Raw genomic sequence first — 22,031 nt, 5'->3', positions numbered from 1 at the left:
AGTTGCAGTGTCTCTCGGGCCGTGTGCGGTGGCGCTACATCTTGCATGAACAAAGCTTGTAGCGTGATCACCAAGGGAAGCGAAAAGCATCCTCACAGTCCTGACCTCAACCCGCTGGACTACTGGTTTTGGGGAGCCTGCAAGGACAGCGTCTATCGCAACAAGCCCCGTAACCTGGAGGAGCTGCGTGTCAGCGTCGATCATGGTACGTGCGTGAAGTGACAGCAGACACCGCGGAGAGGGTCAGGGCGTCAGCTTCCTGGAGCGCGTTCAGATGGGCCTTGAGCTTCGAGCACATGCGCAAGCATAAAAGACGCACATATCCCATTTTTGAAATGGTGATGGCAACATCAGTTCGACTGAAACTTTTTCATAAAATGGGTATCATATAATTTGTCAATCGATTTTCTTTAAGTCGTGAAAGTTTCTTTTTGATATCTCTTACCACTTTCGAGAAATAGCTGCTGAAAAGTGACACACTTTTTTTGGCCCACCCTGTATGTTGAATAGTTGCTATGGGATGACTTCTTCGCTTAGGTCCTTGTGTAGATTTTCGGAAAGCATTTATGCTTAGACCAGCGACCACTTCACTTGCTCGACTTACCTGGCGTATCTGGGGACCATTGGAATAAGTTGAAAATCGTATCCAATGGGTTGATTCGACGAAACTTCTCGTCGGTCACGTTTTCGGCTCGGAAGAACACCTCGTACGTTAGAATGCATCTGTCGGTCGAGTGGGACCATTTGAGATAGGTCTCTCGGTATGAAGTCGACGAGACCAGACAAAAGTAGTTCATATCGTAGTGCTACGTCATGATTGCTTCCGTCAATATTGTCGACTGACAAGGTTGCATCAGTGGGCTGAATTTTTCGATGGTGTTAGTTTTACGTGCTCACGTTTTTTCGCCATTGCTCGGAGTTAAGTTGTCCTTCAATGGCCAATTATTGTCCTGCCACTGCCCCATCGTTCTCGGCTGGTTTCATCCTCCATCGTTCCGTTTTTCCACACTAGTACTATCCATCTGTTCTCGTACCCACCTGGTATCGACCAATCGGTCATCCCAGACGATCAGCACCTCTCCGCGTGTGACTGGCTGCACCCTCAGTCCAGTGATGGGTCCCGGTTGGTCGCCGGTGCCACAGACGTGTACCAGAGTGACAGACGGCAGCGGCAGGCGCAGCTTCACAGATAAACGGCTGGAGAGGAGCGGCAGAGGTGGGCCCACGCGACGAAGACCCTGAGGGGAGGCTTAGGTCAAAGGTCGTGGTAAACTTCGACAGGGATGGGTCACAGGGTGATGTGCAGGCCGGATGCGGGCACAGGATGAGAAACCGTGAAACAGGACTGGTTGTCAAATCAAATTGCATTTAAGGATGTGAAAATGTTATACTTTAAACTGACGGCGCTGAAGTGCTATTTGTAGGTGATCGAGGTGTTCGTTACGGAGCGAGCGAAGCGAGCGGAGTCTTACGTAGAATAACGGAAATTTCTGAGTATGAGCGGCCGGCCGGCCGTGCGGACGCTTTTGCGAGGCTTATATCTCAGCAACCACTTGACCGATTTACATGCGGTAAATTTTGTAGGGTAGATTCATTCCTTCTACCAAGTATTGGACTATTCCCGATGCATGTGGGTGACCCCTCATGCACGTGCCACGTGCAAAACGAAGAGGTGTCAGTTTTGTAATTGTTGCAATATCTCGGTAACTACTTGGCCGATTGCGCTGAAAGTTGGCATGTAGGTAGGCACCCACTAGGCACTACATATCCATGTGCCAGAGTTGGGGTGCTGCTGCACGTGCGCACGTGCAGGGGTCGTTTCCAGATCTCGAGAACGGCTCGACCGATTGCGCTCAAATTTGGTACACAGTTAGGGACCGTTTAGTAGGGTGCCGTGCACAAGTCAGTCGGGACCCATTTTGCACGTGCGCACGTGCAGGGTGCCGCTTTCAGATCTCGAGAACGGCTGGGCCGATTGTGCTCAAATTTGGCACATCGCTAGAGACCGGTTAGTAAGGTGCCGTGCACAAGTCAGTTGGAGGTACCCCTTCGAAATTTCGCACGTGCAAGGCTCACCCTCTCGCTCGCTCCGTTAGTCGCCCCAAAAGGCGTTATACTGGTGTTATGCTTCATGCATTGCACTAAAATTAAAACGCAAATGCAATGACAGGAGCCGGCAAGCATCCTATGCCATCTCACAAGCGCTGTTTGTTCTGTATTGTGGTTGACTGGCTTTCGTACCTGCGCCTGTCTCATCTCCTCCAGCTGTGTCCTGTCGGGGAACACGGGACGGCCCTGCCGCGCCCAGACCTGGTACGGGCTGGTCAGACGGTTGTCCATGGTGTACACGGTGTAGTACCACTGCTGACCTGGAACGGTCGTCAGAGGCTCACGCTCGCGACGCGACGACAGGATAAAGTTCGCACGCAACAGATGAAATTTCTGATCGTGTCAAAGGCTAAGCGTGTCAAACTTAGCCGTTTGTTCCTCAACTCAAAATCTGACCTGTTCCTATTATTAATTTATGGGCGGGCTCAACAGAGCTCAGCTCGACACAGTTGTCTGATACAAACGTTCAGCACCTGTTCCAAAGATTTCATCTCGAATCTATTCCGTTTCATTTACTCTTCTCAGTAGCATGTATATGGTTATCCTGCTCGCTACGGTTACCTGTCGGCATGGTGATGTTATTGATGTGCAGATGAACGCTGGTGTCGGGCCGTGGTTCCTCGGCGGAGTCTCCTCGGCTGAGCAGGACCGTTAGAGATCTGTCCTGGTCACCAATGGACGGCAGCACGTATAGTGAGCTGCAGGCCGATGTAGGGTACAATGCGTTTATTTAGTTCTGAATTCGACATACTGATAATAAAGTCATATTTTCTTTCGCTTCTATACCTCAGACATCAGTTTGTTTAGGCGGTACCCAGTAGAACTAGTTATGCCTGCCTAGTGCCGAGCTCTAAGTTTTTTTCCTTGTGGAATATTTCGTTTATCCTACACAATTATCTTCCCTGTCAGGCTTGAGAGCCTTCAGACTTTTTTTACCTGGGCATGTGTTTGGCGGCGAACTTCAGCTGCCGAGATCCAAGCTGGGCCAGCAGTGCCATCACGGAGAAGCTCGGCTTCAGGACAAACTCCGAGTGTTTGTCGGACGTCCGGTTCATCTGAAACCTAAAAACCCGTCCGCTGTCACCTCGTCTCTCGGTGAATCGTTAATGGCGAGCGCATCATTAAAGGGACCCTCCCACCTTAACATTAGTTTTGAGTTGAGATAGCCAAATTGGTGGCCATGGCCTGAAAATACCGGTTTGGGCACTCACAACATCGAAAAATGCTTTAATTCGGAGATATGGAATTTCAAACTTGCAGTTTTCGGATTCTAAGGGGCTAATGCATTGGTATGCCCCCTTAGAATTTGTGACGTCAGCGGAGGTCTAACGATTTTTAAATCTTTTACTAAAACGTTTGGTAGCACGCGGTGGTATATGCTGCTTTGCGCGCAACAAATGCCGCACTTTCAAATAAAGTCGCTAGAAACAGCGGAGATCTCAGAAAGTAAACAATAGTAAAAGTCTAATATCTTGAAAACCGGTGAATATTTTTCGATGAAATTTGGTAGATATTCGTTTTCGCTCTTCCTGAACCGAGCGACATCACTTTCATGCCAATTCATTAACTTTTTTGAAGGTGGGAGGGTCCCTTTAATGAATGATTCATAGGGTTTTAATTAAACCATAGTTTCAACCAAACCATGGTCTGCTACACTCAGGATTCATTTCAAGTTTACCCTAAGGCACTTAGATTAAGGTTGACGGCGTATTTTTGTTCTATACCTGGCGAACAGCGTCCTCTGCTGGAAGTAGTGAGGGTGGTAGTTGAGGAAGGCGTTGTCGTTGCTCAGCAGGCTGTAGTGGTACTTGTTGCCGGTGGCGGTGCGCCACAGCTGGTGTCTGATGATGTTGGACGCTATCATAGCCGCGTAGGTGACGTCGGCTCGCCACGGCCGGGCCCGCCACCATCCCTTTTCCGGGTCGGCCTCGCTGCGGGGGAGGCATGTGGGATGACTCGGGAGGACATGAACGCGTCCCCAACTGCGACATTTGTTATACTCTGAGTGTATTGATAAATGATTCAGTGATATTATATGGTCTAACCTGGATTTGTGAACTAGTTTTCTGCTAAAGTATGTTTGATTCTGATAGTCTTCGTCGGTTCTGAAGGTGCCGTTTGTCGGAGAGTATTTTTTCAAAGGCACATAGGAAGCTCATCTTTGAAAACTTAGGCTTCTGAAGTGAAGAGGACATCTTCCAATTGGCATTAGCATAGCAGCAGTGACGATACTAGTGCTGGCGGTCCTCACTCGTTAAACACGGGCAGCCGCTCCACCCCGGGGAACCTGGCGCGCAGCTCTCGCAGCGTCTGCACCTCGGCAGAGAGGATGGAGCGCACCTCCTGCTCGCCTTTCCGGTGGAACGAGAGGAAGTCGAGCTGTGGGGCGGCGTGCCTCAGCAGCGCCCAGCACAGGGTGCTGAAGTGGGGAGGTCGGCACGAGCCGCCCGGTCCGCCCAGCCTCAGCCGGTCGTCGGCAGCGCGCAGCCCGCGCCGGCTCGCCCAGAAATAGTTGAGGTACCCTGCCGAAAATGGGGGTTGTGAAGATGTCCACACTTTGGAGCTTAATCATAATCGCTGACGATGATTTTCTGACATCCGTCAGCAGTTGAGCACCGTTTCTATAGCGTAGCGTCCAATGCAAGAAAGGCTCTACGTATGACGGCCAAAAATGTGCGTTGTTCACCTTCCACAAATTCGCTTGTTTGTTACCGGATACTACTTTTCTTTACCTTGTCCTTAGTTTATCAATATTGCTATTGCCCTAATTTGGCTTAGTACAGGTATTTTAGCTTAGTACTGAAAGGCCTAGTTTTCATCATCATACCTGGCACGGTAATGTTGAGCGTGTCGAAGTCGTGATGGTCGGGCTCGTTCCAGGTTTCGAAGTTCCATTGTCGGACCTCGTCTATGCCGTAGCGCCCTGTGCTTCATGGGCCGGCCACATGGTCTTGTCAATGAGTGCCTTTATCAATGAGCCAATAGAAAAAAACAAAAGATTTGCGATGCTGTAAACGGTATCAATAACTATACCAGGGCTACTGAATATCCGCATTATTGTTGGTACATACCCTCGAGGTTGGCACGTTTGATTTATTGTTCCAAGTCAATTATGTCTCTTATCATATCTGACCTGGGATTTGAGTACCTACTTACACAACAAACACATCCATCGATTTGCTTCCTTTGCAAGCGGTTGGTTGGGTACTTATGCTTACCTTACGGTCCATAGATGGCGCTAGTGGCGAACGCCTGAAAGTATGCTGTACCGCATTACATGAAGCTGGATTCTGGGCGCGCCCGTTCGGTGCGGTGTTGAGCGGCTGATGCTTTACATTCACGTAGTATAAATTTTAATATAATGTGTGAATATTGTAAGCAATAAAGCAACTGAATGCATAGCTTGGACCGCTTGTACCCACCTGCATAACGCTCGGCCACAGCGCGAACGAGCTGGGTCCATCTCCGCTGCTGGTCTTCGCTGAGGAAGTCGGTGAACTGTCCGCCTGGGTTGCCCATTAGCTCGAACCCTGGCCTCAGTCCATTTGACACCAGGGCGTCCAGAAACGTGTCCAGATGAGTGAAGTTATATGTCTGGCTTCCAGCACTTCCTCAGGAAAATAGAAAGTTGGATATATTTTAATCAGCGACTCGTTTTCAATTGGTTGATTTGATTGTAATTTTACCATGCCAGCGGTATCAATTCTTGCTCCACCTATTTATAACGGAATTAAATGGATGGCTATTTAAAAATGCCCCGACGGTTATTTATAGCGAATGCCTACATTTTTATTATTGATATAGACAAATTGATTCCACTCTTCTCACCCTGGTTTCACGAGGTCCAGTAGCCAGTGAACCCGCACCTGCTGTAAACCCCTCCACGGCAGGCCACCAATCAGCGTCAGGCTCGTGACGACGTCACGACCAGTCAGCTTCCTCGGGTTCTGATGTGGCATTCCTGGACTGAAAAGGTGCACATTATTTTCTGTGATGTATGATAATTATTTTTTATTCATCTTTGCGTGTGAACTGATGAATCGAAGTGACACGGACGAAAAAAAAAACACGACGTTAAGGCCTTCCCGTTTACGGTTATTTTATCGTCTCGACTACGAGTATTTGCTGCACTTACCAGAAGCCAGTGGACGTCCAGAAGTGGGGTAGGGGGCCAACAGGTCGGCTAGCGTCCACCTGGACATCAGCGACGGCCTGTGCTCCGACCCCGGACCCGGCCAGGGCCGCCAATAAGGACCACACCGTCAGACGGAGACGGAGAGGCGACATCGGCGATCTGCGACGACACCAGAGACTCGGGGGGATCGCCACTCTGACACACAGTTGGCTCAGTACCGCCTTTACAGGCACGCGGATAGGGATGCTTGCTGATGCGATTAAAACAGAGATGCACTTGCTGGATGTCGTCACCGTTTCGCCTTGTTTCGCCAGCGACCGTTTTGCCAGCGATACTCCTCTAACTTGCACGTTATGTCACACGTCTCGTCAAGTCTCTGCTGACCGTGCGATCGCACTCTTTGCTGAGCGAAGAGCCGCACTCTCCTCAGCTAGCGTGCTGCCAGCTGTGTGATCACGAGGCCTGGCATCCCACCCTCTCTCACTCCCCTCCCCAGTTTCAGCTAAACACGGCGTGTTTACGTAGCCTGGGTGTCTGAAACTCATCAGAACTCCTCATTGAAACGTTCAAATCAACATCACAATTAAATCATCTACATATAATACAAACTTATAATTTACGTCTACTTATTACGCGTTCTTTTCGTGCACACAACCTGTCGATCAATACGTTAAATGTTATACCTACATTTTATAATTGTTTGTGATGCGATGCATACAGTTATGCTTATAACTTGCTGTGCAGTGTGCTAAGCGTAATCTTTTCCCGTGCTAAGTAATTTGCATTAAACATCGGCAGGTCGGTCACCTATCGCTTAGTATACCTAAGCATGCGATTGGCTAGCTGCGTTTATGAGCATTCGACGTGCTGCGACCGTATAGTTTACTCTCGACCCCTCAGAATCGGTGGCCCTTCAGGACTATTTTAATGTAAATTGTGCCTTTTTAAATTATATATTTGATTTAACTTCTCCATTTATTTGCCTAAAATTGCCCTCGAATTACTGCCTGCTATATTCTGGAGTCATCTTACAGCACGTTCTTCATCTTTTCCCAGACAAAGAGATGATTTACCAACAGGTGTAGGTACAGGTATGTATTGGAAGATCTAACGTACAAAATATCATCATTTCACACTTCTTATGCGTGGTTGCAATTTACTTCGTTGCTTGTGGAAGTTGATAAGTACAAGCGTTACACTTCAGTTGTATGAATGCGTGTTCAAATTTTATTGGTAGATTTGACTTACGTTTATCGTAAATCTCTCGCACACGATTCTTTCCGTCATAGTTTGGCTGCAGAGTCCGGTGATGCACAGGTATATCACGGGCCTAGTCTAGTCCCTGTGGCCGCCCCGGCCTCCCATCATCATCATGGGCATGGGCGGCGGCGGCGGCGTGGTGCGCAGGTTGCCGAGGGCCGGCGTGCCGACGCCCTGCAGGATGACGCCGGGCGCGGCGGGCAGACCGGCCGCCGGCAGCGGGCCCACGTGCTCGGCGTTGGTCTGCACGGCGTTCGTGTTGCCGAAGGCGCCGGTGCCGCGGGAGCCCGTCTGCGTGCTGACGGAGCCGGCGGTGGCCAGGTTAAGGTTGGCGCCGCGCTGGCCGACCGTCCGGCCGCCGGCCACCAGGTTGCCCGCCTGGCTGACCTGCTGGGCGGCCGCCGCGCCGCCGGACAGCGCCGCCGTGGCCGCCGCGTTGTTGAACCGGCCGTTGCTGACGGAGGTAGTCAGGGTGCCGATGTTGCCGAGCCGACCCTGCGTCTCACTGGTCACGCCGCCCGCCTGGCTGACGTCGCCGTTACCGACAGACGCACCTGCAACACGGATCGGCGTGGATGCTTAGTCGGTGATGGGGGGTCGTGGGGACCAACGTGAGCTTGCACGCAAACGGTGCGTTAAAAAAGGACTTAATCGTCTTGAAATGGACTAGTTTTTTTTAACGAACTGGACAAATTAAAGTCGGACATTTGGATACCTTTGTGCATTAATCTGATGCACCTGCAAGTTGTGTATTGTTTGTGTGACGCATTATTTGTATTGTGGAAATGCATGTAATTGTATAAACATTTGTTTTAATCATGAGTATTAGTGCACCCTCATCCTGGACCACCCATCGGCCCACCGCAGGCACAGTCACCGGTAGCCAGGTACGGCCGGCTACCGGCTATTATGATCCCAAACTTCGATGTGACCGTTTAAGTTGATGGCAATACAAATGCCGGAACGGTGAAAACAAAGAAAAAAGGGAATTAAGAATATCTTTGATTTTATTACATTCATTTTAGTCCGTGCTAAAACAACGTGGCCGCCCTGGGCGCTCGCAAGCAAACTTGTTTCCAAACTACTTGAAATTACATAATAGGCACTGACCAGTGACCTGGCTCTATCCCTCCCATATCCACGGACCTCTCCCTACCCCGACATTTGCACGGAGACCTGCCTGCAGTGTCCCGTGCCGTTTGTACTGACCCTGGAGCGCGATAGCGGCGTTGGCGGCCCGGTCGTCGCGCTGGTTGAAGCCGGGCGCCGTCTGCACGCCGATCGAGTTGGCCGCCGCCTGGCCCTGGGCCTGGGACACCTGCGACGAGCCGCCGCGCGTCCAGTCCGTCTGCGAGGCCACCACGCTCGTGCGCACGTTGTTGGGCCGGCCGGAGGTCAGGCCGACCAGCGCGGTCACGAGCAGGGTCAGCGCGAGCATCGTGTAGCCGGCAGCAGAGCGGAGCAGAGGCTGTGGTGACGCAGACTCCCTGCCCGGTGTTATAAGGCCGCGCCGGTGACAGACAGACCCAGCGCGACTGACGTGCTAAGTGGGCGACCTGACGGGCCGCCGTGCGCGTCTCCGGGGTGGCAAGCGGCGCTGTTCGGCGTAGGTAGAGAAATGACGGCCTCATTTTTTTTAGTCGGCTGGCGGATGTTTCTGCCCTATAGGTGTGTATGATGGACGTTCCCTTTGCAGACGCTGACGTCTCCGGGGCCTGAGCGAAGGTATAATTGGCTTTTCGATGTGACCTTTCAGAAACAGTGACAAATACCATGGTGCCATGCCCAGACATTGCGCCGAGACGCTTACATTGGCAGCTATTCAGTTTGCTCATTGTTGTGTTGACTGTTACCTCCTACAGGTTGCCAGGCTCGTTTTGCCAGATGTTACAAATGTGTGTTCAAATCAGGGCTGCGGAGTCGATGGATTTTAGGGTGACTCCGACTCTGACTCCGACTCCGGCTTCAAAAATCGACTCCGACTCCGGACGGTTCTATCAACCCGCACCGTGCTGGGGGGGGGGGGGGGGGCGTCACAACCCTCCCCTCGTTTTTTGCGAATATCTAAAAAAAACGGCGGCGCGCAGCTCTGCCGTTTTTGGTACACCTGTTCATACGTCTTTTCCGCACATGTGAAAGTTTAGGGCCAGGGTCGTTCAAGGTCAGGTCACCAGAGGCCAGTTTTACCAACAGAAAAATAGCCGCCTGCCGGAAGGCCGCTTCACATACGGAGCATAAACGCAATGGGCACGTAAGCGGAGAGTGCTTTACCGTTTATGTACGTTCCGTAGGTATGTGAAGCGGTCATAAGGCAAAAAAAATCCGGCAGACGGTTATTTTCTGTTGGTAAAACTGGCCTCTGGTCACTTTGAAACTTTCAGAGATTGATAAGAGTAACAGTATATGTAAAACATATGTATCGGATTTTTTTATAACTGTGACTTAAGGTCAGGTCAATTTTAACCCGGCGGCCGCTGGGCCTCCGCGCCACCCGCCGGCCGCCTGGGGGGGCATATAGTTGCCCCCCCCTTTACTTCCGCGGCGATATCGTCGCAACGCGAAGAGATAGAGAAGCGAAACTTTGCACACATCTTCCTGAATACCTAGCCAAGGTTGTGTCCAAATTTGGTGTCGATGCCATTTGAAATGACGTCACAGTGACGTCATAAGTCAAAATATAGATTTGCGACTCTCGGTTTCCTCACGATACATCAGGTATGTGGGACCGAATATAAAGGGCCGATTATTGGTTAGGAACTAGATGGAAGTGTACTTAGACGTTTTAGGATGACAGCAGGTGCTGTCTAGTTCATTTACAGTTGAGTTTCATGCTCAGCGTCATCAGAAACGGTCCATATCGGAAAACGACAAAACTTTATGACGTCACTGTGACGTCATCTTAGATGCTACAACCACCAAACTTTCTTCAAACATTGCCTAGGTATTCATTTGAAGCTATGCCAAGTTTCACGTTCGTAGCTCATCAGGTTTCGGAGATATTCCACAAAACGTAAAGGGGGGGGCAACTTTATGCCCCCCCCCCCCCCCAGCGGCTCGTGGGTTAAGACAATGGGAGAAAATTGAAATGTGCCTCTTTTGGACGAATGTCTTTCTAAGCCTTCTCAAACATCGGTTCTTAGGTAATAAACATGACACACTGAATCGGAAAATTGCACCTGTGATCCCTCTGTGTGCCCTTGAGGTCATCTCAGGCCATGAAAAGTCACCATCAGTTTTTTATTATAACTTTTGATAGAGACGTGCTAGAGCGTTAAAAACACGTCAATTGTGTACAGCTCGACGATACGGATCGATTGATATGCAACATGACCCTTTCCGGTCAGGTCATGACCTTTACCTGAGGTCAAATTTTCAGATTGACCTTTCGAAGTTTCGAGGTCAACTTATGGTTCATTCAACGCGTCTCGACGAGAAGAGAAGAATACGATGCTGCCAAAAGTAATGTCGTGGCTCTCTTGAGTCAAAAGTTATTACTGAAAAAAAAAACATATTCGTGAAAACTTCTATTTTTAGTTTTTGTCCAGTGGACTCTGGAGGCTAAAGCGTTGACCTGAGATCAAATCTGAGAATAAGGATAAGGAAGGTCTGTGAAAGGGCTATCGAATGCGCTTTTCCGTGGCGCTGTTGCTCTATTGGTTCCCGAGTTACGAGTAGCAGTCGGGTGATTCGAAAATTATTGAAATAGACAAAAATTGACCTTTGATGTCCTCCGGTGGCCTGACATTTGACCTGACCTTGACTGCAGTAGGTACTTCCGTCATAATTTTTGACGCTCTTCCGATTGCCGCTTACCGCGTGTCACTACGTGGCCCAGGAGCCGAGTTACACGGGGGACGTGAAAAGCCCCCCTCCCCCCCCCAGCAACGGACACGGAAAACTCAGGCCACCAGCACGGCGCGGGTTAAAACCCATATCATGATATTGAATTTTATAATGGAGATGTTTTTATCTTGCCTGAAACGATCCCGTGTGCGTTCTAAAGCTTTGCGCTGCAAATATGCATTACAAATAACATGCAGAATTAAAAAGCAGGTTCCGGGACATTCGCCGTCTTCCATTTCTTTCGCTGAAAACGTTCCTCCAAAACAGCGAAATGGCTTTTTTTCGACAAAATCTTATTTCGAGCGCAGTATCGTCAAACAAACAGGTGCAGTGCATGACGTTGAGCCATGCAACGTTAGCTCGGACCCCGTAGCAGGAGTCGGTAAGATTTTGGCGACTCCGACTCCGACTCCGGGCAGAACTGTCGACTTCGACCGACTCCAACTCCGACTCCAAATCCGACTCCGCAGCCCTGGTTCAAACAGGTGACCTACCTTACATATAGCTAAGATGCCTAATTTACCTCCCAATTTGCCTGTCCCGTAGCTCAGTTGGTAGAGCGTTAATTGGAATCCCGGTAGTGAAAGCTGGGGTTCTAGTCGCTCGGGCGCTCGATATTTGAGACTACTGACGGGGATGGTCTGCGGTTGGTGGGACTGCAGCCGCAGCCGGTTGCAGTCAGTTGAGTGGGACAGGCTGTGTCCGTCTTTGAAGGGCACGTGAAACTTGGCATCTAAATTCTCCCGTTACCTGGAAATGCGCGATCAGACGATAGGGGTCGGGGGTGTAGGTACGCAACAAGCTCTGCTTAGCGTGGGTTCCGGCTTAATCAATCCGTCCATTCAAAGATTCTAGCTAAATTTATAAAAATAGAAAACATGGTGAGACCGAATACCCGTGCACCGAGAACTGTTACAATGTTATGTTACAATGTTACAATGTTATGTTTGAATGTCACAGCTATGATGTGCACTTGGTGCAGCGCTGGTAATTGGCGAATGAGAACCCGAGTAATAAAGTAGGTAATCTTGGGTACCCGGCCGGGTGCCGGCCCTGCCGGTTCTTTTTAATTGAAGGGTAGTCAGCGTGGACCCTCTGCCGCCAATAAGCACCGCAGGGCCCCTCGGGCCCGGGGGAACCTAAACCCGATAACGGGCATATGACCCTCGCCCCCTGGCTATACCACTGAATCAGAGTGATCAGGGGCCCCTTAATCAGGGGCTTCTCAGGTGACCAGCGGACTTTTGATTGACCAGGTCCCACTATAGTTGACCAGGGGACCTTCTTATAAACAGGAGCCAGTTATATCAAGGGCACCTCGGGTAACTAAGGGCTTTCATATGGCTTCAGGGGTAGATAACCAGACACTTCCCGGGTAAACACCGCCCCTCAGGTGACCGACCAGGGTTACTTCAGATCACTACCCAGTGGCCACCCAGGTGATCAGCGGCCCCTCAGATAACTAGGAATCATCGCATAACCAAGGGCCCGTCAATTAACCAGGTACCCCTCAGATAACCAGGAGCCTCTCATATTCAGGGACCCTTCAGGCGACAAAGGGCCCCTCAGATAGCCAGCCAGGGGCACCTTAGGTGACCAGGATGTCGCTCAGATGGTCAGGGGCCGCTCAGATGACCAGGGGGTGCCTCAGGTGACCAGTGAGGTAACTAAGGGGCCCTGAGGTAACCAGGGGCTCCTCAAGTGCCCAGGGGGCCCCTCAGGTGCCCAAGAGGCCCATCAGGTAACCAGGGGCCCCTCGGGTGGCAACGGGTCCCTCAGATAGCCAGCCAGGGGCACCTCAGGTGACCAGGCAACCCCTCAGGTGACCAGGTGGCCCCTTAGGCAACCAGGAGGCCCCTCAGGTAGTCAGGGATCCCTCAGGTGACCAGAGGGTCTCTCCGGTCCGGTGACCACGGAGGTAATCATGGGGGACCCTCAGGTGACCAGGGGACCTCAGATGGTCAGGGGCTGCTCAGATGACCAGGGGGCCCTCAGGTGACCAGTGAGGTGCCTAGGGGGCCCCTCAGGTGACCAGGAGGCCCTCAGGTGGTTAGGGGCCCTCAAATGACCAGGGGGTCCCACAGGTGACCAGGGAGGTAACCAGGGCGCTCCTCAGGTGACCAGGGGAGCCTAAGATGGCCAGGTGCCCCTCAGGTGACCAGGAGGCCCCTCAGCTGAATAGGTGACAATCAGTTGTCCAGGGGGCCTTCAGGTGACCAGTGAGATAACCAGGGGCCCAGGGGCGTAGGCAGGGGGGGGCCACTGGGCCATGGCCCCCCCCTTGGGCGCCGAAGGCGCCCTTTGCGATTGGAGGGCGCCGAAGGCGCCCTCCAATCGCAAATGCAATTGTGATATAATCGAATCGAAAAACAATCGCGACTGGAGGGCGCCCTCCAATCGCGAATGTGTTTACAGGGAAAATACGGATGGAGGGCGCCCTCGGAGGACGCCCATTCCAAATACGCCCTCCAAATACGGTTGGAGGGCTCCCTCGGGCGCCCTCCAACCACATTTGTAGGCTGTAGCTCTCTAAGCGTAACGGTGGTCGCCTATGTAAGCCGCTGTCCCGTAAATAAGCGCCCTCTCACCCGAAGGCGCCCTCCTGTAGGTCGCCACCCTGCTACATATTGCCGCCCTTCTGCTGATCGGCGTCCTCATAATTATTGGCGCTCTCCTTCCTATTGCCCCCTCATGTGAAATTTTCAAGGCCGCCTTTCTCCTTTTTGGCACCCTATTGTTCAGTGCCGCCCTCCTACCTATTGGTTCCCTAGTCCTTCCTGTTGAATGTTAATCGGGGCCCTTCTCTTATTGGCGCCCTCGTGTTGATCGCCGCCCTCCTAACCACTGGCACCCTCCTGTTGATCACCGCCCTCCTATCCACTGGTACCTGCCTGTTGACCAGCGCCCTCCGCACAGACGCCCTCCTGTTCGTGTCATCCTCTTGAGCAAAGGCGCCCTCCTCACCATTGCCACCCCCATTTTAATCGTCACCCTTCCGCTCATTAACGACTTCCAGTTGATGACCGCCCTCCCACCTATTGGCGACCTCTTGTTGATCGCCACCCTCCTATTGGTGCTCTCCTGTTCCTCGCCACCCTCTTACCTGGTGGCGCCCTCCTGTTGATTGTTGATCGGGGCCCTCCTACCTATTGGTGCCCTCCTGTTGATCGCTGCCCTTCTATCCATTGGCGCCCTCCTGCTGCTCGCCAACTTCCTACCTATCGGTGCCCTACTATCGAAACTCGGGATGTTGATCGGGGCTCTCCTACCTATTAGCGCCCTCCTGTGGATCGCAGCCCTTCTACCTATTGGCAACATCCGTTGATCGCTGCCCTCTTATCATTTATTTACTCCTTTGGCATGTTTTTCAACTTAGTCGTTCTATTGCACATAGTTGATGTCTTGCCTGTGAAAACTGCCACAAATGAACGTGCATTCAGCACAATGAATGAAGTACCTATACCTACCAAAACTATCTACGCTCTACGATGCACAAAACACGTCTTTGGTCTTAACGGATTGATCCTACTTTACGTGCATCATGGCATCTATATGGATTACGATTAAGTATTGTCAACAGGTTCGGCCGCAACAGCAGGCATCTGAAGTTTCGGTGATTGAAACTGGTTATGTGGGTACACTGTATGCATCTGTGAGAAGGCTATGAAGGCTGGTCTGAGGTAATCTGGATGATGTTTACGCATCTCGCGCTCCGGTATCAATCCGATACGGTGATCTGGTGCGTAGATATGCCACCGCCAATAAACTTTTATACATCGACACCCATGAGCCAAGCTTTCTATACAGTTTGTGTGGCAGCGGCCCGACCAAACCTTAGGTATTTTTTACACCTTCAAATTTGGTAAAAGAGCGAGAGGAGCTTTGAACGGTGATCGTATAAAAGGCGTGCCTAAAAAGCGGAGGAAAAGGTTGTTTTCAAAAATTTCGCGCGCCTTCGGCGCAGCATTTCAAGAACACTTGACCTTTTGTGACCTGGAGTATAAAGAATACACACGATGCAAAATCAATGCAGCACGACCTATACGAGGTTACGCAAAAAAAAAAACTGGTGGCATGGTAAAAAACGCCTCCCAACCCCCCCCCCCCCCACCCCGCTGAGCGATTTTTTATCTCGCGACCGTATGGCGCCCTCCTTGGGTGAGGTGGCGCCCTCCAAACCCTTGGCCCCCCCCTTCGCGATTTTCTAAATACGCCGCTGCAGGGGCCCCTCATGTGACCAGGGGGCCCCTCGGGTGACCAGGGACCGTATTCACGTCGATCATTTTCGTAAGAATTTTCTTAAGTTTGACCTACTTCTTAAGTATTTTTTTTATTCACGTGAACTCCGTCGATAAAAACTTAAGAAATGTTGACGTGAATACCAAATCATACTAATTACGAAAGAAAATCGACTTACGAAGTCGACGTGAATACGGCCCCTGGGCTCCTCCGATGGCCAGGGGGCCCATCAGGTAACCAGTAGCCATCATTTAGGAAGGGACGCTGTCGGCTCGTCACTGTGACAAAATCTCTCATCGATATTAAATTTTTCATTTTTACGGCGACCGGCGTGCTGAGCGCTGAGGGTCAACCAGAGTTATCGCTGGACCGAAGGGGCCTCCTCGCACCTTCGGCGCTCAGCCCCCCCCCCCCCTTGGGTACGTCACTGCCCTCCACCCCACTTCCACGTTTCTTATAGTTATTTTGACTCAAGGCCATATATAGTTTTTGACTTCCACCGCCCCAGGGCCTTGGCTTCGATAAGCTGTGTTCCTGCCACCTAGCGGCGATAGATTCAACTATGACTTGCAACCTTCGTGTCTTGGCGCTATTGTTCCATTTTAGGGTTTCGTTCATTATGACGTCATTAATTATAGTGCTTGTTAGGTGCCTTTTTTAAGTAAAATCGTATTTTATTAGTGATTTGAGTAAAAAATTTCAGAAAATAATTTAAAGATCACAAAGTACTGCAAAATAATGCAAAACAGAATGTTAGAATATCAATTGACGTCACTTACATCTGAAAGAGGAAGCACTTCAGCAAATGTTGTAAATCACAATGCCTGGCAGTCATTCGCAAGCGAGCTGCCATTGCGGTCGTGTCGCCCGTGGGGTACGACTGGATATCAGGATTTTTAATGTGCGACTGCATTGATTGTTGTATTTAATTATTTATTTCTAGAAGTGTATGAAATGTCAGTTGACATATCCAGTGTGATTGGTTTTACATAAGTAAGGTAAGATATTTGAGACAAAGATGGTGCGCTACCTTCTGTCGCAGACGAGTCAAAATGTTGTGCTGATTTGCGTCGCTTATACCATTGCTTTGTGCACTACTGTTATCTGTGCTTTGTGTTTTTTTGACTTATTCAATTATGTTTTTTGTATGCACATGGATGGAACTTCTAGTTTGTAGTTCTAGGAAGGTTTAGTAAGATAGGAATGGATTAGTTATACAAGGACCCTCCCACCTTCAAAAATGTTAATGAATTGGCATGAAGTGATGTCGCTCGGTTCAGAAAGAGCAAAAACTAATATCTACCAAATTTCACTGAAAAATATTCACTGGTTTTCAAGATATTAGACTTACTTCTGTTTACTTTTTGGGATCTCAATCTCCGCTGTTCCTAGCGACTTAATTTCAATTTTGGAAGTATGGCGTTTGCGGCGCCGGCAGATGTTGCAGGCAAATAGCATATACCACCACTGCTTCACAAAGATGTTAGTATAAGGTTTTAAAATCGTTAGATCACCGCTGACGTCACAAATTCTAAGGGGGCATTCCAATGCATTAGCCCCTTCACCTTAGAATCAGAAAACTGCAAGTTAGTTATTCCATACCTCAGAATTAAAACATTTTTTGATATTGTGAGTGCCCAAACCGGTATTTGCAGGCCATGGCCACCAATTTGGCCATCTCAACTCAAAACTAATGTTAAGGTGGGATGGTCACTTTAACTACTTAACTAAGGAAATGCCATTGGTTGGTGGCATGCGCGTTGTGGGTCAACAACAAGCAATACAATAATAGCATGCTTTATAACAATAAACAAACTTTGTGTTTTAACAGATCAGAAAAGCACTGTATTATTATTTTGTTTGTTACATATTGATATGTATATAAAAGTTGTCAATTGAGGCATCTTTCATTATGTTGTGAAATGGATCCCTCTGGAAACTGTTGTTACTATCTTTCTTGACTCATTTAAGGCAATCAATTAATAAAAATAGCTGCTATTCATGACATTCTAATAGCTTGGCATGTTCAATATAGGTACATTTGGCTGTGAAGGTAAAGAATGAGAAAACTACCTTTAGTCCTTTAGGATTATAAATACCGTTGTTTCGTGCAACTTTGGCCCTGAGAGGCAACTTTGGCCCATGACTGAAAAAATAATCTTTCCTGCTATAATATTTTTCACTTGTCTGTTGCCGAAAAGTTACCAGCATGGTTATATTAGGCCATCCATTAGTTATTCTGGGTAGCAGTCCTGGGTTAATACTAACAAAAAATCTATGGTTTTTTAGGGGGTAAACCAACCCCTGCAAATTACGTGAAAAATCATGGTTGGGTAGGATGCAGTGAGGACACTATCAGGTTTCACCAAGCGTCTGTTGGCAGGATCCTACTGGTGGTGATTGAGGTAAGCTCCAACTACCCCAAAATGCAGCTTTGTAACTGCTTTTTTAGTAAAAAATAATGAGGTGGACAATGATGCCACACATTTTGAGGACAATTCCGGGTAACTTTGGCCCAGCTCGAAATCTGAATTTCCCGGAACATCCGGCATCTGAACATCCGGCACAACCATCCCCAAAGAAGAGTCCCCTGGCCTGCTGAAGCAGCTGGTGACAGACCTCCATCCGAACGTCACAGCGAACATCAAAAGTGGATTCCGCGCCTGTGGAATCCACCCTCTGGACCGACAGGAGGTTCTTAAGAATCTTCCCTCCGATCCGGTGGAACCCGCAGTCGCCGGTGCATCTGTGGATGCTTCAGTCCTGGAGCATCTTGAAAGGAAACGAGGTCCGGAGGGCACAACTCCACGACAGAAACGCAAACGGCTCGACGTAGAGGCCGGGAAGAGTGTCGGTGACAAGTCAGTCGATGAAGAAGCGAACCAAAGTGACTCATCCGTTCAAGATGACTCAGTGTCTGAAGTTGCAGAATCAGATGTAGACGTGGATGATGACTTTCAGGACCAAGATGCAGATGATGACTATCACGGCCAGGCACCTCCTGCAAGAACTGAGGATGTGGTCAAGGGCGACTTTGTGAAGTTCATGTATGATGCTGACACTTACTACGGAGAGGTGATTGACATAACGAATGATGGCATTGTGATCAAGGCTATGGAGAACTGTGCTGGAGGCAAGTTCAGATGGCCAGCACGTGAGGATGTACACACTTACATGCGGGAGGACGTGAAAGAAAAAGTCAATCAACCTGTGCCTGTTGGGCCCCGAGGAATGTACAGATTCGAGTAGGGCCAACACAACACAGTGTGGTGCGATCCGGTGTTAAGCTCAGCATTTGCTATGTCATATAGTGCTTTGTTGCACTGCGTTTTTGTCTTAATTTTGTCTTTCTGTTTGCTCAGACCAGGGTCTGTTTCAAACTTCATGGTGTGATTTCAAATGTGATGTAAAACCACACTATGCCATTGTGGTGAGTACAAACTTGCTTGCGTTATAATACATGTTAATGTGTTTGATGATTACTATTTTTTAAAAATTCTCTCAGGTGGACAATGTTGCCATACAAGTAGCTAAAATGAGAAATAAAGCCAAAAACTATTGATTTCCCATTAAAAATGGTGTTGGGCCAAAGTTGCCAAAATAGCATGCAACATTGTCCACTTATATTTTCAAAAAAAAATTGCGTGTGCAGATTTTCTGCACACATAATTTTATATGCTTTGAATAGCTGAAGGATGCATTTCTCTATACCCAATCACTTAAGCTTGTTCACAAAAAGAGTATTGAGTTATTGACAAAAAAACGAAAAAGTGGGCCAATGTTACACGAAACAACGGTAATGAGGTGATAATATTTGCAGGCACAGTTGAATCTTTGTAAGATGATACAAACTTGGCATTAGGTAGTGGAGCAGACTTCACCCAAAGGTCTTCCAACCAAGGACAGGCACTGTAGGTTTGTAGGTTGAAGGTTTAGGTTGTACATTGTACATTGTAGGTTGAAGGTTAGGCTAGGTCAGGCTAGATAATGTTTGTTTTGGTTAGGTTATAAAGGAGCATCTCCAAGTATAGTGCCTCTGCTTGGTTGGAAAATCTTTGTGTGATGTCTGCTTTACCAATTCCACAAAGTTTAGGGAGTTATTTTTGTTTTCCCATATCTGGCCAGATCTAATGTTTGAACTTTGGCTTACATTTACACTTCTTTGGTTATATTTACTTTGTTGTACAATTATACCAGTGATAATAATTGTTGGAAATATGACCAGTTTCTGTTCCCATTGGTGCAAATGCCAAGTTCAAAAACTTGTTCTTAGCATATACGATACTCGTAAATAGTTCTGCACCCAAAATCTTTCAAGCACTGTTTTCAGCCAATGCGGTTGGAAATACCGGGTGTCCCAAAAGTAAGGTCATGATTTAAAACTTAAATATCTCGAGAAGTAAGAGTCCGAATCACTTCCAATTTTAACACGTGCAAGGTACATCCATAAAATTATTTTCTTGCATGCTTAAACCATTTTTGATCATAACTACACCGAGCAGTAGGCATAAAACTGAGAAGGTCGAAATTCAACTCTTAGAGAGGGTCCGTCATTAAAACAAAGGGTAAATACCGCCCAGTTTTCGGCCCTAAGCAGACCCTATCAGCTCGCCCTATCTCTGAACTCATGCATAGTTTCGCCTCAACCAGTAAAACGTCAGAAAAAAGGTATAATGTACGCACAGGGCATGTATACTTAGCCACCTGTGCTTCGAGGTCCTGAGGACGACAGCGGGAATCGGGTGACAATAAATCAAGAGAGGTGGCCGAGAGTCCTCCTAGTGGTTCTTCCGCTCGTCGCAACGCAGCTGTGCCGACACCATCAGCCAGCAGTGGTTTCAGCAGGATGGAGACTATGCTTGCACCGTCCTGAAGATCATGCATTGTCTCCGAGAGTGGATGTGAGATCCCGTAATTTTCAGTCAGGGCAACGCCATTGAATGGCCTCCGCGGTCACCTGACGTTACACCTTCATATTTTTATTCTCTGGATACACAACAGAAAGATTGTCTTTTAGGACAACCCAACGAGCCGGGAAGAACTAAAGGATGATCCCTTCGAGCAAACATAGGCGACATCTCACCAGAGAATCGCTCCAGAATAGTGGAGGAAGTCAAACGTAGTCTATTCATGCACGCGGCCCGAAATGGTAGCCATGTAGACAAGCAGCAAATGTGGGGCTACGAGCCAATGTATTGACTCATATGTATGTCAGAATAAAATTTTATAAAATGCTCTTTCATATGATGTCCTATTTATATCTATCCATCGCGTATTTTTGGCAGTGTGGCCAAAACAAATGATGACCTTACTTTTGGGACACCCGGTATAATGTAAGCATTTGCTGTCATCTGTGTTTTTGCATGCATACAAATATGTGCTTGCTGGAGATGGAGAAGGGGGTTGTGTGCCTGTTCATTATCATACCAAAGCCAAATTATGCACCTTTGCTTCAGATGTTCAGCCCCTGAGCGCTGGTATCACACGCCATGAGGAGGCCCCGGCTGGCGGCAGTGCTGCTGCACCTGCTGGCTGGCGCTGCTGCGCTGCCCACCCTGCAGCCTGAGCTGCTGCACACAGAGCAGCTGGAACTGCAGACCAATGCAATCAGTGACGGTGTGACGGTGAACGCGGAGCTCGCCGCTGGTGCGCCCGGTCGGACATTGGGAGCGCTGGAGACCGTGGGCCCTCTGAGTGAGGACACAGGCCCCGCGAGTGAGGCCGAGGGCGTCGCGTACGGAGCGTTCCGCCCTGTGAGTGACAGCTCGAGCGAGACTGTGGACCCTTTGGATGAGGCCGATTACGCGGATGAGGACTCGGAGGACTTGTATGAGGTCGCGCGCTCGGCGAGTGAGGCGCCTGGCCGGCCCGCGGCGGTGACGGAGACTCCTCCAGGCCCCGAGCTAACGTCAGCGGCGACTAGCGGTCAGCACTGTCCGAGCCAGTGCGTGTGCTTCGACCTGACGGTGGACTGCAGCAGCCGGGAGCTGCGCCAGCTGCCGGCCGCTCTGCCCAACTGGACCAACGTGCTGTGAGTACAATCCTGGGGCGGCGGGGCGAAGATATTGTGGTGAGGGAGTAATGTGACGGAAGATTTAGGAAGAGTTTGATAGGGGTAACTAGTTATTTGAATTGTTGGTTGGTCTTTCTTGTACTGCAAAGAGGCTCTGGAAATGACTGCTCTTGCCACGTATCTATCCCAAGCTCCGCATTATATGTCGTGTGTCATTTTTGGCAAAGGTGCCTGTCGATCTTTGAAATCTTTCTTCACTTTTTTAAGAAGCATCGCTCCCTTATTCCTACGTAGCATAATTATTTGTATCTCCTTCCAGCGCATATGACTTCGTTCAGTACGATTTTTATATGTCCTACTGTCGTCATATTCTCGTTTCTCTTTATACCTTTTCAAGTTCATCAAACTATCAACACCTTCCGAACTGTGGAA

The 22,031-nt window shown here is 49.2% G+C and overlaps 3 protein-coding genes across 4 annotated transcripts in view; 1 reads left to right on the top strand and 2 right to left on the bottom strand.

Annotated features, from left to right (window-relative positions):
• Window positions 1–572: 572 nt before the first annotated feature.
• LOC122387882 (alpha-L-iduronidase-like) lies at window positions 573–6,068 on the bottom strand. The gene is made up of 9 exons (XM_043378501.1): window positions 5,938–6,068; window positions 4,937–5,037; window positions 4,361–4,631; window positions 3,834–4,040; window positions 3,046–3,171; window positions 2,671–2,807; window positions 2,242–2,369; window positions 1,039–1,238; window positions 573–723 (listed from the first exon to the last, which is right to left on the bottom strand). Exons 1-9 carry the CDS (start codon window positions 6,066–6,068, stop codon window positions 588–590), a joined length of 1,437 nt encoding a protein of 478 aa, XP_043234436.1. The 3' UTR covers window positions 573–587.
• Window positions 6,069–7,272: 1,204 nt separating this feature from the next.
• Window positions 7,273–9,360, bottom strand: LOC122387879. The gene is made up of 2 exons (XM_043378497.1): window positions 8,714–9,360; window positions 7,273–8,058 (listed from the first exon to the last, which is right to left on the bottom strand). The coding sequence occupies exons 1-2, from the start codon at window positions 8,940–8,942 to the stop codon at window positions 7,580–7,582; spliced, it is 708 nt and encodes a 235-aa protein (XP_043234432.1). The 5' UTR covers window positions 8,943–9,360; the 3' UTR covers window positions 7,273–7,579.
• A 7,051-nt stretch (window positions 9,361–16,411) lies between these two features.
• Window positions 16,412–22,031, top strand: part of LOC122387876 (leucine-rich repeats and immunoglobulin-like domains protein 3) — a 28,149-nt gene continuing 22,529 nt past the window's right edge. The window contains exons 1-2 of one of the 2 annotated variants that reach the window (XM_043378491.1): window positions 16,412–16,584; window positions 21,043–21,617. In XM_043378491.1, coding sequence (XP_043234426.1) covers window positions 21,076–21,617 — 542 coding nt within the window. In that variant the 5' untranslated portion in view covers window positions 16,412–16,584; window positions 21,043–21,075. The remainder of the gene's footprint in view (window positions 16,585–21,042; window positions 21,618–22,031) is intronic. The other variant, XM_043378492.1, reaches the window with a different exon arrangement.

This window comes from Amphibalanus amphitrite, unplaced genomic scaffold (assembly GCF_019059575.1).
Source record: "Amphibalanus amphitrite isolate SeventyFive unplaced genomic scaffold, NRLGWU_Aamphi_draft 000301F_arrow, whole genome shotgun sequence".
In the NCBI taxonomy this organism is placed as follows: domain Eukaryota; kingdom Metazoa; phylum Arthropoda; class Thecostraca; order Balanomorpha; family Balanidae; genus Amphibalanus; species Amphibalanus amphitrite.
This window is presented reverse-complemented; position numbering and strand designations above follow the sequence as displayed.

What these genes read in the sequence shown, in the direction of transcription:
- LOC122387882 (XM_043378501.1), bottom strand. Translation starts at nt 6,068, where the DNA reads ATGCCACATCAGAACCCGAGGAAGCTGACTGGTCGTGACGTCGTCACG. An exon ending in CAGAGGACGCTGTTCGCCAG is followed by an intron (nt 3,172 to 3,833) that starts GTATAGAACAAA and finishes ACGGGTTTTTAG; the next exon opens with GTTTCAGATGAACCGGACGT. An exon ending in GCCGCCAAACACATGCCCAG is followed by an intron (nt 2,808 to 3,045) that starts GTAAAAAAAGTC and finishes ATCGGCCTGCAG; the next exon opens with CTCACTATACGTGCTGCCGT.
- LOC122387879 (XM_043378497.1), bottom strand. Translation starts at nt 8,942, where the DNA reads ATGCTCGCGCTGACCCTGCTCGTGACCGCGCTGGTCGGCCTGACCTCC. An exon ending in CGCCGCTATCGCGCTCCAGG is followed by an intron (nt 8,059 to 8,713) that starts GTCAGTACAAAC and finishes TCCGTGTTGCAG; the next exon opens with GTGCGTCTGTCGGTAACGGC.